Source organism: Engraulis encrasicolus, unplaced genomic scaffold (genome assembly GCF_034702125.1).
Source record: "Engraulis encrasicolus isolate BLACKSEA-1 unplaced genomic scaffold, IST_EnEncr_1.0 scaffold_44_np1212, whole genome shotgun sequence".
Lineage (NCBI taxonomy): Eukaryota > Metazoa > Chordata > Actinopteri > Clupeiformes > Engraulidae > Engraulis > Engraulis encrasicolus.
Window position 1 is genome coordinate 40,599 of NW_026945753.1, and position 16,560 is coordinate 57,158.

The following is a 16,560-nucleotide window of genomic DNA, read 5'->3' on the forward strand; positions in this document are numbered from 1 at the left end:
CCTAGTTCATGCAAGCTGCTTCTGCAGTTAGCTGTTTTTTTTTATTTTGTATTGTATATGGTGCGTTTTGGAGTTAACATGTTTTTCCAAGTCAGTAAGTGGACCCTTGTAGATAGCCTATTACACGCTATGTACATAGACATTAATTTTTCTACATATTTCTCATGTCTGGTAAAATTCTTACTGAGTTTTATGTGTATTGCTTAAAATTAAATATTTTACACAATGTAACATTTGTGAAATATGCCAAATATTAACTTGCAACAAAATACATTTCACTTACATTAGACACATTTTTTAACATACAGTTTCAAATAGTATTGTTTCACCATTTAGACATACTATCAGGGATACTACATTTATGAATGCATTAATGGTGCAGGGTTGTAAAGCATTTGCAGAATGCTGTGAAGAGCAAAACATTATGAAAAGTACTGTATATGTCCCTGGTTCTCTGAAGTAATGGAGAGAGAGTGTCCTCTCCTAAGGGGGATCTCATCCTTGGAGTACGATCACAAAGTAATTTTACCATCCCTGCCGGAGGTGAAAAAGGCAGCCCCTTCTTCCTGCCGTCCTCTGGGAATATAAAAGGCGGCGCGCACCTGTGCACATCCTCTTGATATCACTTTCTTGAGCTTTCAGATCGAGAAGGGCGGAGTAGAGGACACTCTCTCTCCATTCCTTCAGAGAATTGGGCACATTAAGTAAGGGTTAACGTTCGGCGAGAAGGTCGCTATCGTGGAATAGCAGCACTTAAGACCCCGACGCGGAGCGGAAGCTCTCTGAAGTGCTGCTATTCCACAAAGCGACCGACTCGCCGAAAGTTAACCCGCTTATTATATGGATATACTTAAATGATTCACACATGGCGGGGACATTTCTTTAGGCCTATTTAATGTTAAGATTGTTGCTGCGCAAAACAAAACAGTGCCGTTGTTGAACACCGCTAGGCAACAGCTAGGTAGCCAGGACAACAGGTGTTGTCTATCACAGGCACAGCAGCTGATTAGAGTCTTGTTGAAAAGTCGCTTTAGCAGTGAAAAGTCTTGTTGCCATTGACAGCGGTCTGTTATAGACCAACCCGTCTTGTTCTCTCTGAAGTGCTGCTATTCCACAAAGCGACCGACTCGCCGAAAGTTAACCCGCTTATTATATGGATATACTTAAATGATTCACACATGGCGGGGACATTTCTTTAGGCCTATTTAATGTGAAGTCTATACTCATGAACGGCCATCCGGGTACTTTGCTCTTAAATTTGCGTTACGCCCCTTTATGGGTGAAAACAAACCGAATGTCTCATTGACTTACATGCTACATCGGCTATCTAAATGAACAGATTCCATGCTTCAGCCACGGCTGTTTGGCTATATTATTTGAACAGCCGGCAACACAGCACGTTTTCGGCATGTTGCGCGTGAACAACGCTTGTCTACAGGTCCGTATCTTTCGTTTATTGAACCCCAACATTACCAATTGACTTGTATGGGTTGTTTTCCCCCATAAATGGGCGTAACGCACATGGAAAACGTCACGCCGTTCATGAGTATTATAATTTTTAATGTCAAAAGATTGTTGCTGCGCAAAACAAAACAGTGCCGTTGTGGAACACTAACAGCTAGGTAGCCAGGACAACAGGTGTTGTCTATCACAGCAGCTGATTAGAGTCTTGTTGAAAAGTCGCTTTAGCAGTGAAAAGTCTTGTTGCCATTGACAGCGGTCTGTTATAGACCAACCCGTCCGTTATCGAAAAATAACAGACGTGCGAACGTTGGGGAGCCCCGTTGAAATGAATGGAGCATTCGACCGATGACGTCACAACCATATAATAAGTAAGGGTTAACGTTCGGCGAGAAGGTCGCTACCGTGGAATAGCAGCACAGAGAGAATCTTAAGACCCCGACGCGGAGCGGCAAAAAGCACAATTTGGATTTTCCTGATCACATTTAAGATGTGTATGTTATAATTATGTTTCCTGATAGCAATTATTTATGTCTCGATCATAATTATGGTGTGTACAAAAAAAAAAGAGTTAACACGTATGTTAAACCATACGTATGTTCTTACACTTAATATATACAGTATTATATGATGATACAATAATATGATTTTTGTCTCTTTGGGTAGATCAAAGGTCAATCAGCCATGCTGGGCACACCTAAGCTCAGCTATGTGTCATGTTCATTGTTCTCTTCTTCTAATGTTTTATGCTAAGCAGGAAATAAACACTTAACTTAATATTGGTAAAATGTTCTGTTGTCATATGTCACAAGTCCTGTTTCTGGGATTTTGGAAGTTGTTCATGAATTATCAGAGCACTTAAAGTTGAAAACAACTAATTCTGTATTTACCAAATTCCTAATTTTAGTTGAAAAATAAAAAAGTAATATAGAACCATAGAGAAAAAAACATAATATACCCGTTCACAATGTATACTGTGATTGACAATTTGAAATTGGGAACACTGATGGTGGGTAAGTCTTGTAAGAAGAAACGTTTGAATACTACTCTGTCTTCCACTTGTATCCGTGCTTACAGCGTTTTCAATACAGATTTTCATGAATTGCATCCAGCTCCTCTGTGCGACTCTCTCTCTCTCCTTACTGTGATTGAAAAACAGCTACCCACCAACCTGATTGAAGGAATACTGGCATCTTGTAGAAAAGACTACAGCAATGGTTCCCAAACGTTTTCGAATAAATGTCCCCCCTGACCTAACCATAACTATGCCAACGGCCCTCTACGAGGCGGAGCGTTCTAAACAGCCCGACGGCGCAGCCAAGTCCATTTTCCCTTGATATCGGGACACCTCGAAGGCCGCTATTCCGCTTATCACCCGGTTACCAGCATTTAAGTATTAATTTATTAATATGTTGAATTAAGGCTTCGTGAGAAAGTAGATTCACCACTCACTTGGTACGTTGCTATGGGCACCACTTCCTAATCAAGTGAGACGCGCCTCTATCGGAGGCATAAGGACGCGCGCAGAATGTTGGGGTGACTTGACAACCAAATACGATAGAATTGACGATTGGGTTTTTGACTTGACAACCAGATGCGATATAATTAGTAACGGGGTCTTGACTAGACAACCAGATGCGATAGAACTAACGACGCGGTCTTGACTAGACAACCAGATGCAATAGAACTAGTAACGGCCCTTCGACAGAAAGATAGAAAAGAAGCAACTTGGACGCCCGCACGCCCGCATAACATCATAGGTGTCCTGCTACCGGGGAATAAAGGACACCTGCTCAGCCAATCAGAAGACGTTCCGTCTGCTCACTAGGTGATAATATTAAATCAGCACAGCCTCATTATAATACATGTATGTGTACCATTATTGATTGCTCTGCATGATTATTAGCTGTAGGAAATGTAAAAGTATATAACTTTTCCCTACACTTTATTCCTAACCAACAACGGCTAGGAGTGGGCATTTGAAACAGATCTTCAGTGGGGGTGAGTCATTCAATGATCTCCATTCTTACAGAACATAATTGTCATTTTGAGTGGGCCTTTCCAGCAACCCCATTTGTGACTGATTGCCCCCCTCTCAGTTGTCTTGCTCTTAACGCCCCCAAAGGGCCTGAAGATGCCCCCTGGAGGGCCATAGAACCCCCATTGAGAAACACCAGACTAGAGACTAGAGGCTTTAGTAAGGGGGATTTTATTAAAATAACAGTATGTTTCATGTACAGCTCTTGGAATCCTATGACAGTTGAAGGTAATATGACGTAAAAGAAGTTGCAAACAACAAATACCATTGCTGCTCATCACTTCAGAAGTTTGATGGACTGTGCATTCAGATATAGGGGTTAGTGACTCCCTCTGGTGGATAATAATGGCAACAGCAGTCATGGAGGCCCATCAGACTGTCAGCTGCAGGAGCCATGGGTACAGTATACTGCACCAGTGGTTCTTAACCTTTTTTCTTGAAGTACCCCCTAACCTGTGCCCAAGACAAGCCGCGCACCCCAACCCAAACGTCTACACGTGTATACGCACTAAAAAATATATTTAAAGGATCAGTTCAGTCAATTTCAACATGCAGTTGTAATGCTCACACTACCCTGGACTTGTCAGTACCTGAGGTTTTTTTTTCCTTCTTCTCCAGCCTTTTCCTAAGTCTTGGTCATTGTAATGGGGGCAGCACTTTGTTTACATTTCAAAAAAACATTTTTATTTAATCAGAAAAACATCTGAAAGGTTATAAAACATCAGCAGACAACTAGCAAACAGCGTACCTTTTGGGAAAATATTTGGAGTAGACCTATGTTATTTTTTAGAAAATGTAAATAAACGCTGCCCCTATTATAATATCTCGGAAAGGGCTTAGCTTGGTCCTTTAAGTGATCAATTGCAATGATTCTTGCTTTAGACTTAAATGACTTAACATGGCGACCAAAACATGTTTTAATATGATCCTCCTTTGGCCTGATTATTATGTTTGGAAGCAGAAGTTTGGTCACATCCTCAACACAAACAAAATTCTGCACGTCCCCTGAAATCTCTGGCAACCTCAAACACAAACAAAATTCTGCACATCCCCTGAAATCTCTGGCACACCCCCAGGGGGTGCCTGCACCCCAGGTTAAGAATCACTACAGTATACGGACAAGGACATGCATGGTCAAAAAGCTACGCGCCTTCCCTGCTGTGCAGACGTCAACTGAGTGACGTGTCTCTCATCCTATATCTAAGGCATTCCATGGAATCCTGCTAACCAATCAAAACTCAGCTTTAACAATAGAGTTCTAAATCAGCATATTTTAATCATGACTAATCTAAAACTATGAAATATTTAATAATGTCTTATTTGAATTCAAAAATATGAATCCAAATGACTAATTTGGAGAGAGAGAGAGAGAGAGAGAGAGAGAGAGAGAGAGAGAGAGAGAGAGAGAGAGAGAGAGAGAGAGAGAGAGAGAGAGAGAGAGAGAGAGAGTGGGGAGATAGAGATAGAGAGGAGATCAGAGGTGTGAAAAGTCAAAGTTAAAAAAGAAGCTCAGTTTCCTTCCAATACAAGTATCTGATCTGAGTAACCGGTAGACCCGTGTACTTGTCTTACCATCAGCTAACTCTTGTTTGTGGTTGGTCCTCAAGATTTTTTGTGCTGTGTTTGACAATTACCAAAAATGGACATTCACTTTTCATCAGGCATGTCCCCTAATGACTAACCTGCTTTTCCTGTGTAGGCTAACAATGACGACAGCTTCACCTGTGTAGGCCAACAATGATGACAGTTTCCAGCAGTGTGTGCGTATGTGTGTGTGTGTGTGTGCATTCGTGCGTGCGTAACAGACGAGACCTTGTGTTGTGTTTTCAATCGGTTCTTCTTTTATTCTGAAGAAAGGACATTAAGACATGGTTGAGGACGGGCTGCATATCGTCCAGGGCACCGGCCTTTACATATCCAAAACGAACTGAACACACAAGAATATTCATAATGACAAATAAGCCAATAACAACATGTACCTGAAGAAAGGACATTAAGATATGGTTGAGGACGGGCTGCATATTGTCCAAGGCACCGGCTAAAAATAGTAGCTTGAAACAAAGGAATGTCAGCATTCATAAATACTGCAAGATCTTCATAAGCCAGATCTATAACCATGGAGCAAATGCACCCACACACAACGTTACACTCTCGTAAGTTAATGTCTAGATCTAGGTACATTTAGAGTATCTTGAAGTAAGGGGCTGAATCTATAAACGTGACCTACCCTTTACATAATCAAAAACGAACTGAAAGATACCAGCGCTTTGTTCCCATAACCACTTGCGCTCTTAAAGGGTCAGCGTAGCATTTCACCAGCAATATACACAGTGGCGAGTGGAAGAAATTAAACCTGTTACACGTGCGTGCGTGTGTGGCATCTGCACTTATTGGTCTATATATTCCCTGTGCATTTTGTATCTGCAAGGGTTGTCGGCTATGGTGTTGTCCTCGATTGTAAGTCGCTTTGGTTAAAATCGTCTGCCAGTTCTAATGTAATGTAGAGTGATATAAATTGACTTCATTTATACTGTAATGAAAATGAATAGTAAATGCACTGCAGCTGAGGACATTTGTATTGAATGTCAACGGTACAAACTTTTCCAGTAGAACACAAGGCCAAAGTGCAAACAAGGCCAAAGTGCATGCATGCTTGCACACACACATACACACACACACACACACACACACACACACACACACACACACACACACACACACACACACACACACACACACACACACACACACACACACACACACACACACACACACACACACACACACACACACACACACACACACACACACACACACACACACACACACACACACACACACACACACACACACACACACACACACTTCCAGTAGAAGTGCACGGATGCATGGATGCTTGCACACACACAAACACACACACACACACGCACACACACTCAGAGACACCTGTCATTTCTCAAGTAGGCCTGCTGTGTGTGACCATGACTACACTGAATTCTAGGTGAGCATCACACAAGCCCACAGGTCTGAGGCATGGGTCAGGTTTCCTGTGACTGCAAAGATGGGAGCGTTATCACCACAATGCATTTGCAGAGAAGTGTGTGTGTGTGTGTGTGTGTGTGTGTGTGTGTGTGTGTGTGTGTGTGTGTGTGTGTGTGTGTGTGTGTGTGTGTGTGTGTGTGTGTGTGTGTGTGTGTGTGTGTGTGTGTGTGTGTGTGTTTGCGTGTACTGTGAAGGTCTCTTTCAACTGGAAAAACCCACCTAGAATTGTGCGTGTGTGTGTGCGTGTGTGTGTGTGTGTGGTTAGGGTTAGCGTGTGAATATAAAGCGCTGTTGTCTCTGTGTGTGTGTGTGAGTCTTGTATGAAGCTGCAGACAATGTTGGTGGTCGTGCTTCTCTCCTGTCTCCACCTCTCAGGTAGGCTACGGACACTTAAACACCTCAACACTATGGTGTGTGTGTGCGCAAGTGTGTGTACGTGCGTGCGTGTGAGAGAGAGAGACTGTGTGTGTAGAGTGCCAAGGCACTGGACAAATTTGTTCAATTTCTGCCATAATCGGAAGCTTGTCCATTTCGATGCGGACATGTCACATCTATCCATAGAGACTACTGGACTTATTATTCTGATTTTCATCATACTTGCCAATCAGCAGAATATTTCCATTAATGTTTGGATCTGTAATCCTTCTCTTGGTGGTGATCCAAATAAAAGTACTACACTGCTGATATTTTAATATATATGTATATGACATGACCATTTTTTGAAGATCTGTCTTAAGAAACCCCCAAGGTTTTTCTTCGTCATTATTTCGCTAGCGTGCCTATTCTGAATAAGCCATTTTGATATAGATTGATCTAGATTAATCTAGATTAATTTCAAAATTACAGTGAGATTAATCTAGATCAAAAAAAAAAATAAAAAAATAATCTATGACCACTCCTAATACTGTATATATATAATTCCCACCCCTCAGGTGCCCTGCAGAGTGGCATCTTTGGGGGTAAGGAGGCCAAGCCCCACTCCAGGCCCTACATGGCCTCACTACAGGTGGGAAAGCATCATGTGTGTGGAGGAGTTCTCATTAGAGAAGACTACGTGCTCACTGCTGCACACTGCCTGAAGTAAGTCTCTCTCTCTCTCTCTCTCTCTCTCTCTCTCTCTCTCTCTCTCTCTCTCTCAACAATATCTCTCTCTCTCTCTCTCTCTCTCTCTCTCTCTCTCTCTCTCTCTCTCTCTCTCTCTCTCTCTCTCTCTCTCTCAACAATATCTCTCTTTCTCTCTCAACCTCTCTCTCTCTCTCTCTCTCTCTCTCTCTCTCTCTCTCTCTCTCTCTCTCTCTCTCTCTCTCTCTCTCTCTCTCTCTCTCTCTCTTTCCTGACCTTTGTGCAAATGTTTGTCTTCTAGGGTATATTTCCCAAAACCATAGTTGCTAACTACATTAGCTACTTTGTTGTCTGGAATGCTATTTCCCATTGGCAACTACCCAATTTGCTAACTGGCTAACAACTACGCTGTTGAGAAACGCATCCCTGATTTGTGTTTTCAGGTACAAGCCGGATGTCGTAGTCCTCGGTGCCCACAACATCAGCAGGGAAGAGAAGAGCCAGCAGCGTGTGGCTGTATCTGAGTCCATCCCACACCAGAAATACCGACCCGTTGAAGAACCCTGGGGACACCAGCACGACATCATGCTGCTCAAAGTGAGTCTGGGGGTGTGTGTGCGTGTGTGTGCGTGTGTGTGCATGTGTGTGTGTGTGTGTGTGTGTGTGTGTGTGTGTGTGTGTCAGGGAAACCGACAAAGGGGGACAAAGGGGTCACCTGTCCCGGGCCCAGGAAAATTGGGGCCCATAATTGGGTCCTCATTACATGAAATGTATTGGGTGGAGGGCCCTTTCAGATGACTTTGTCCTGTGTCCAGCCAAAAACATTTCACAGCATTTGGCAGACACTTTATAACCCAAAGCGACTTGCAATGGAGGACATAATCATAGTCATCATCGTTAGCAGATACGAAGTGCACCGGAAATATACTGAACAAGTGTATACTGAACAAGTTACCCCCTCTCTCTCTCTCTCTCTCTCTCTCTCTCTCTCTCTCTCTCTCTCTCTCTCTCTCTCTCTCTAAAATTCTCTCGCTCTCTCTATCTCTGATTCTCTCTCTCTCTCTCTCTCTCTCTCTCTCTCTCTCTCAGCTGGACCCTCCAGTGCAGCTGACCGAGTCTGTGTCGGTGCTGGAGCTGCCTAAGAGGTTTGGCTACCTGAAGGCGGGCATGAGGTGCGAGGTGTCCGGCTGGGGCAGGAGGATGCTGGGCAGGGGTGTGGAGTCTGTCCTCTACGAGACCACCGTCATCCTGGACAGCAACGGAGAATGTGAATCCAAATGGCAGCAGTACTACAACAAGGACCAGATGGTCTGCACTGTCTCCGATGGCAAAGACGGCTTCTGCCAGGTAAAAGCCTCGTTCACACACGTTGCTGCTAGTTACTCGATCAGCGAGTTAAAGGGGCATTCCACCGGTGGAGACATGAATATGTATTGAAAGTGGGTCATATATATAGTAGAATGGTAGCATAAATTTCTAATGTGGTGCCTTCTTGATGGTCTGCACTGTCTCCGATGGCAAAGACGGCTTCTGCCAGGTAAGATGGCAGGTTCCCACCTGCCTGAGAGGCTTCCAGGTAACATGGATCACAGCAGACTAGATCAGGTTGTCGCCATCGATCAACATTGAAAAGTATGTCAGTGAGAACTCCAGTCACAAGTTGAGTGGTATTAAACACATTCAGCACATTTAAAGTCGACCACAAATTTTCACGAGATGATGGGCTCGGACCAGTTTGATCTACGTCTCAACAATCTTCTGATGTATCGTTCATCGGGGCCAGACTAAATTAAATATCCACTCTCACATTTAGGCTGGTTTATCAGGCTACTGGCCAAGAGGTTTCCACCAGATACGGTTGATATTTTAGGTCAAGAGCTTTCCAAATACATTAGCCTGTACTTGTATGCTGCAGTCAATTTACATTTCCCTCCACCCTAAAACTCTCCCGCCATTTCCAGTGATAAGCAAGTCATGACTTGGTTTTACCAGGTATTTTGAAATATGTGTCACTGGAATGTAATCAATTAATCCATTTTGCCCATTACTGGCCATTTCAAATTCCAAGAGTTTACCCCTCCCGCCACAGTAACCGGTTTTCAATGTCATGATCAAATGTTAATGATTGACACACCCACCAGAATTTCTCAATTTGCCACACCCTCTGTAGGCTGTGAATGAATTGGATGTTCCATTACCTTCTCTAAGCTGCAAATTAAAAATTATGAGGGTATGTCCAGATCAGAGTAGGATTTCATAAACAGAGAGGAGGTGGGAGAACTGAACTAGGCCAGTGACCACTGACTGACTTCTGACTATTTCGTTGCCATTGTGACTCTTAATTGTTGTGTGCGGTGTTGTGTATTGCCATGACAACGGCTAATTGTTTTGTTGTGTGTTGCCAGGGTGACTCTGGGGGTCCGCTGGTGTGCTGGAAGGGGAAGAGTAGAGTTCTGTACGGCACCACGGCCTACACTGATGTCCCCTGCGACAAGCCGGGCTACCCAGAAGTCTACATGAGGGTGCCCTTCTTCCTGCCTTGGATACGCTCTGTCATGGGGGACAATTGATGTGGAAATGTAGACACCCATTGGAAATGTAGACACCCATTGGAAATGTAGACACTCATTGGAAATGTAGACACCCATTTCAATGCATCTCTTAATCTTATTTTTTTTTCAAAAAGCGCGCTCAACTCTCAACTGTTTCTTACAAGCTCTTTGGGTGCGAGCGAACAGCAACGCTCATGTAGTAAAAAAGCCACACTCTCTCGTCTTTTTAGTTTTAATCATCACCCATATCTTAATTTAATTTTGTAACTTGTGCTGCAATTTGGCCAGGACACTCTTGGACACTCTTGTAAAAGTGATTTTTAATTTCAACGGGTCCATTTTCCTGGTAAAATAAAAGGATAAAAAATGCAGTCAATGTGTTTAATTATAGTATGGATGTCATCATTCTCATTGTGCCTTTCTTCCTGCCTTGGATACGCTCTGTCATGGGGGACAATTGATGTGGAAATGTAGACAACCATTGGAAATGTAGACACCCATTGGAAATGTAGACACTCGTTTCAATGCATCTCTTAATCATATTTTTTTTGCTCTCAACTCCCAACTGTTTCTTACAAGGTCTCCGGTGCAAGCAAACAGCAAAGTTCAAGTTTGGTTAAGAAAAAGCTGCTCTCTCGGGTGTAATTCTTGCAGTTTTAATCATCACCCATATCTTAATTTAATTTTGTAACTTGTGATGCAATTTGGCCTGGACGCCCTTGTAAACGAGATTTTTTATCTCAATGGGTCTATTTTCCTGGTAAAATAAAGGTTAAAAATGCATTCAGTATGGGTAATTAATTATAAAATACGGATGCCATCATTCTACATAATTAGTGAGTCAAGATTGAGTAGATGAGCTTAGTCTTATTATCTTATTTTATTAACATATTTATGGTCATTTTAACCTTTTATTGACCACTGCACTTTATGTCTGTCTTGTGGTATGTTCCTGTCTTTACTGTATGTGCTTATGACTTGCTGCACACCTAATCGCCCCTTTTGGGGACAATAAAGTTGAAAAGTGAGCAAAGATGAGCAAATGAGCAAAGTAGATAACAACTAGATGGCCAACCTGGGCCCTCATTTACCAAGCGTTCTTAGGCACAGATCCTGTGCGTAAAGCGTGCGTCCAATCATTCCTGAGCGAAGTGTGGGATTTATGAATTTGTACTTGAACATAGAAATGTCCCTAAATTTACGAACGCCTCAGACCATGCGTGCGAGTGGAAGACACGTGAAATTGAAACAATGTTGATCGTGCATGATAAAGTTTGCTTTGAAAAGCAATGGAGTATGACAGTGTGTTATTTGACAGTGTTTTCGTTCATGTGTGTCTCCTTCTTTTACTTATTTTGAAACACTGTGATTTGGAAGATGTGAGATTTATCATGGGTCATTCCACTCCAAATCACAGAATCATCCTGCACGACCATCTCATGTTTGGCTGAAAAGAATCAAGGAGATTCACACACTTCCCAATAGGAAAAGTGCAACTTCATAGCTCTCAACACCTTCTAGTTTTGTATTAAAAATGTTTTCTCAGATACCCCCTGACTTATTTTGAACAGAGTTCTCAGAGAGCCCACTTTTAGATTGTTGTGTCTAAAAAACTACTTCAAGTAGGTCCTTGTGAATTTTAAGGGATATGTGCTTGGGACATTTGGATGTTTACATTGTCATTTACCACCGTTTTCTGGGGACTTAAAGTTGCTTGAAAAAGTCTCACCTTTGAATTTGTGGGCAGCTTTGAAGGACTGCGGTAAGCCCAGTTTTAAAGACAGAGGTTTGATATGGACAATGTATGTTCCCAACCATTCTGTGCATGTTGTGTTGAAAGACTGATCTTCTGCGATTAACAGTTTAGAAGATATGAAGTCTTTAAAATGGAAAAACTGAAACTGGGTGCCATCTTTACCATGTTATATAAAACAAAATGTCACTATTCACCACTGTATTATCAACAGTTTTGGAAAGATGTCTGTTCTTAACATATCCAAAAACTGGGATGGTATTCTGCCTGTCACAATGATTTAAAAAAAAAAAATCAATCAATGCCCTCCAAAGTATGTAGTATCAGTTTGGAGCATTTGTTCACGAGTCTGAGTATCCCGTTTTCTGTATCCTGTTGGATTGAGAGACCGCCACTGAACCAATCTGAACTTTACACTGGAAGATTAGCATCGCAAATATTCTGCTACATAAAGTAGCAGTAGGGTGTACGTTCATCAGTAATAAACAAGCACAACACAATGAATGCATCGGCAATCTTCATTTCTGAATCTTTGTTAATATAGCCTATTAATAGCTCGACTTATTTAGCAAACACATGGATTCTCTCACTCTCTCTGCCTCTGTCTCTCTCTCTCTCTCTCTCTCTCTCTCTCTCTCTCTCCCTCTCTCTCCATCACCCTCCCCCTGCACAATCTTTTTTCCATCCCTCCTCCGAGTCACTCTCTCTCTCTCCCTCTCTCCCCCTCCTCTACAGGTCGGTACCAACCCCCGCTGCCTGGCAGCTGGTTCCTGTCATCAGCTTTTAGCCACTTTTTTCGATAAGGTGACTGAACTCTGACTGATATTCAACCACTGGAAACGCACACACATTCACACATGTACGTACGCACACACCTAGGTGCACACGCACACACACACACACACACACACACACACACACACACACACACACACACACACACACACACACACACACACACACACACAGTGTACACTTGCCCACTAACTCATAATGCTATCTATTGAAACCACACACACACGGTCCCTTGCACCCCCTACTAAGTAAAACTTTCCTTTCACCGTTTTCTTCAACCACTTTTACCAACACACACACACATACACACACACACACACACACACACCCGTTTCTCGGGCTACGGGGACAATTTCTGAAATTTTTCGCAAACCTAGGCTGGCATAGGGCTACGAGGACACCGGGTTCTGGAGGTGCTAGAGCTACAAGAAATACATCAAAAATTAAAAGATTTTTCTTCATAAATGTGAGTTTAAAAAAATGCCTTTTTCAGACTTTTTGGTGGTTTATGGAGTCCGTCCTCGTAGACCCCTGTTTAAGAAAAGTGAGGTTTACAAGGTCGATGATGTCATCGCTGATGTCATCATACACATACACTATGTATAACCTGTTTGAAAGGACACGAGTTTTATCAGGACGGGTTACACACATACACCAAATAAAACCTGGTTTGGTGGGACAAAATGATTAATAGGACCAATCATACACATACACTATGTACAACCTGTTTGAAAGGACATACGTTCTATCAGGACAGGTTACACACATACACCAACTACAACCTGGTTTGGTGGGACAAAATGATTAATGGGACCCAAATTCCTAAGACATAGGCCTACCATCATTAATGTCTGGAATATATAAAAATGTAATTAGTGAAATGAAATTCCTACGTATGCCTCTGCTGTGCATCATAATCTGGCATTTAAGTTGCTAAGGAGCACAATTCAACTCCATGCTACTCCACCTCTGTAAAACACCAGCAGCCCAAGTCAGTCTCCACTCAGTCCGTCAAGCTGTTTAACCTCACAGATTATACCACAGCTCTAGTCGGTCGTAGTTTTCCTAAACGTGGACTAATAGTCATCAATTAACTGTTTGCATCCAGCAGGAAAAGGTCTCCACACATGTAAAGCGAGGGTTCAGAGTAGATTCACCCTACTGCTATTTGAACCGTGGCATCCATCCAGTGGTCCACCTTAATTGTTTTCAACCTTGGGCAAACATTAGCCTAATTACCGAGTTAAAATATTTTTTATTCCGACTAGCTTAATGTAGCTAATTAGTACAAGCGGTAACGGAACTTGACAGCATCACCAAATTCACAGCATTAAAATCACATGCCATGACACACAAATTTTACAGTAGTACAAATATAGTCTCTATGGTCTGTACTTGCACAACGATGCATTTGGAAGTTTGTACATGGCCCAGGAGTTAGCATTATCAACACAAGCCGAGTAGCTTTCTGGCTCAACGTTACTTCCTTCATCAGCTTTAAAACCCTCAACGAAACTCATCATATTCTCAATGAAAAGTGAACACAGCATCAGTATTGATAACTAAAATTGTCTAATTGATAAAGGGCAACATTTGAAAATGTCTCTGAAGTGTTCACTTGAAAATATAAGCCTATCACAATTCAGTAAAAACAGTTTCTAATACTCTCGTCTGGAACTTTTTGTTATGACTTATACGGGCTACTGCCACTGACGGAATTAAGGTCAACCCAGCACTTCAATCAGAGAAGCTGTTCGGCTTGTGTGGATAATAAACCCCTGGACTATGCTTCAAACTTCCAAATACTTCGTTTTGTGAGTACAGACCATATTTGTAGAAGTTGGGTGTTGTGGCATGTAATTTTAGTGCGGTAAGTTTGGTGATACTGTCAAGTTCCGTTACTGCTTGTACTAAATTAGTCAGAATAAAAATATATAACTCGACAACGCAGCTTATGTTCACCTCAAGGTTGAAATCACTTGGTGTGGACAACTGGATGGATATCACGGTTCAAATGGTGAATCTACTCTGAACCATCGATGTAACATCATAGAGCTGTTAGCGATTAACTTATGCTGTTGGGGAGGCTTTTTCCATGCTGCTTTCCAGTCAACAGAATGTGACAAGATAGCCTTGTTTCATGCAGTAACGTCATCAATGCCTGGTATTGGCAAGTGTTTGACAAGTATGATTAAATATTAGAGATGATCCGGCCGGATAAATAGCCCTTCTCACAACTTCGTCGTCAAGGGTTTTGTCAAGTCCTTAAGGCTTGATGTCCCACAAAGGACTTCTAACTTCACTTCAGTAATGGCGAAAATGGCAATATTTCCAACTCCATCTGGTGTCTCTCCCCCGTAACAATTTTGCCTGGTAGTGCCGCGTGCTTTGTTTTGTTGCACTGAAAGTTGGCCGCTAGGAGCCGCTTTGGGCATGTAGATTTCTAGGCTATGAGCAGAACGACCAAGACCCATTCCCTTTCGTTAGCTAGCTAAGCAGCAGCTCGATGAAAGCCTGGCTGTTAGCTGATTGTAAAAGATCATGCTAGCATAACCAGCGAAAACAATGAATTGGACTGCAGAAAATTGTTGAGCTTATTGAGATGAAAGGTTTGGACAGGCAAATAAATCACTTGTGTGAACATTGGAAATGCCCCTTCAAAGTAGAGAGCTGAACGCCAATAGAGCAAAGACGTGGATTTGATCATCCTTTTATGTAATGCCAAAGTTCCTCCTCCTACCCAAACTGTCTGATTATGCTCAAATGCTAAATGTTTTCAAAGCCCACGTCACCTCATTTAGTTTACAAAGCTACCAATGTATAGGAGTTGGAATCTGATGGCGCACATTTTACTCAATCAGGACACAATCAGCCGAGCGAACCTCAAAATATATGTTGCCGACCAAGAGGAGATAACGTGATTAACTCTAGCCGACTTACCATGCTATTGCCTAGGCTTTGGATAAATATCCACTTTCACTTTCAACACCACAAGATGAAAACGCGTCTCCTCGACTTCAAAATCTTTATTACTGTTACAACAAAATAAGCAGTAGCATTTTGTTTCCTCGTTCTTGTAATGTTATCTAAATGTAGTATACAGTGGTGCGCATATGTTTACATACCCCAGCAGAATATACATTTTACGATTTCTCACAAAATATGAAGGATTACACAAAACCTTTTTTTTCACTCATTGCTAGTGACTGGCTTAAGATATTTATTAGCAATCTTCCGTGTTTACTCTTTCAAAAGCATGATCACAACCCAAACTACCCAAATGACCCTGTTCAAAAGTTTACATACCCTAGTTTCTGATGCTGAATATGGCCCTGTTTAACATCAATGACCGCTCTAAATTGTTTGTGGTAGTTGGGTTTCCATTATACTTATTGAACTCACTGTACATGCCCATTTTTGTTTAAATCTACATAAAATACATTAGTGGGCAACAGCATACTGAAATTGGCAGAAGTCATCCTTTAATGCTTCTCCTTCAAGTTCCTTTTAAAGGCCAAGCCTCGGTTCCTAACAAAGTCCCTGATGTTCATTAGAGTTCTGTTGTCCAGGATAGGAGCTTCTTCATTCTTGCAATAATTGCACTGCTCCTTAGTAACTGTCAACCCATTTTCAATAAAAACTTTCATGTGTTTGAAGACCGCATCAGTCTCTTAATATTCTCAGATGACAAAACAGCACATTCTTCCTGGCAGAATGGTTGTTTCCTATAATATCTTTGGATGTCTTGCTGGAACCTCACATTTGAGGTTTCCCCTGAATGGCTCAATGATGTTGAAATCAGGAGAGTGAGATGGTCGCTCAAAAACCTTCATTTTATTATTTCTGAAGCTAATGAT

At 42.1% G+C, this 16,560-nt stretch overlaps 1 protein-coding gene across 1 annotated transcript; it reads left to right on the plus strand.

Annotated features, from left to right (window-relative positions):
• The first annotated feature begins 6,876 nt into the window (after positions 1-6,876).
• On the plus strand, positions 6,877-10,173 carry LOC134444081 (mast cell protease 1A-like). The gene is made up of 5 exons (XM_063193547.1): positions 6,877-6,916; positions 7,474-7,621; positions 8,047-8,200; positions 8,693-8,950; positions 10,009-10,173. The coding sequence occupies exons 1-5, from the start codon at positions 6,877-6,879 to the stop codon at positions 10,171-10,173; spliced, it is 765 nt and encodes a 254-aa protein (XP_063049617.1).
• Positions 10,174-16,560: the final 6,387 nt, after the last annotated feature.

Coding starts and splice junctions, on each gene's coding strand:
- LOC134444081 (XM_063193547.1), top strand. CDS start 6,877: ATGTTGGTGGTCGTGCTTCTCTCCTGTCTCCACCTCTCAG. Junction 6,917..7,473: donor CTCCTGTCTCCACCTCTCAG/GTAGGCTACGGA, acceptor CCCACCCCTCAG/GTGCCCTGCAGAGTGGCATC. Junction 8,951..10,008: donor GCAAAGACGGCTTCTGCCAG/GTAAAAGCCTCG, acceptor GTGTGTTGCCAG/GGTGACTCTGGGGGTCCGCT.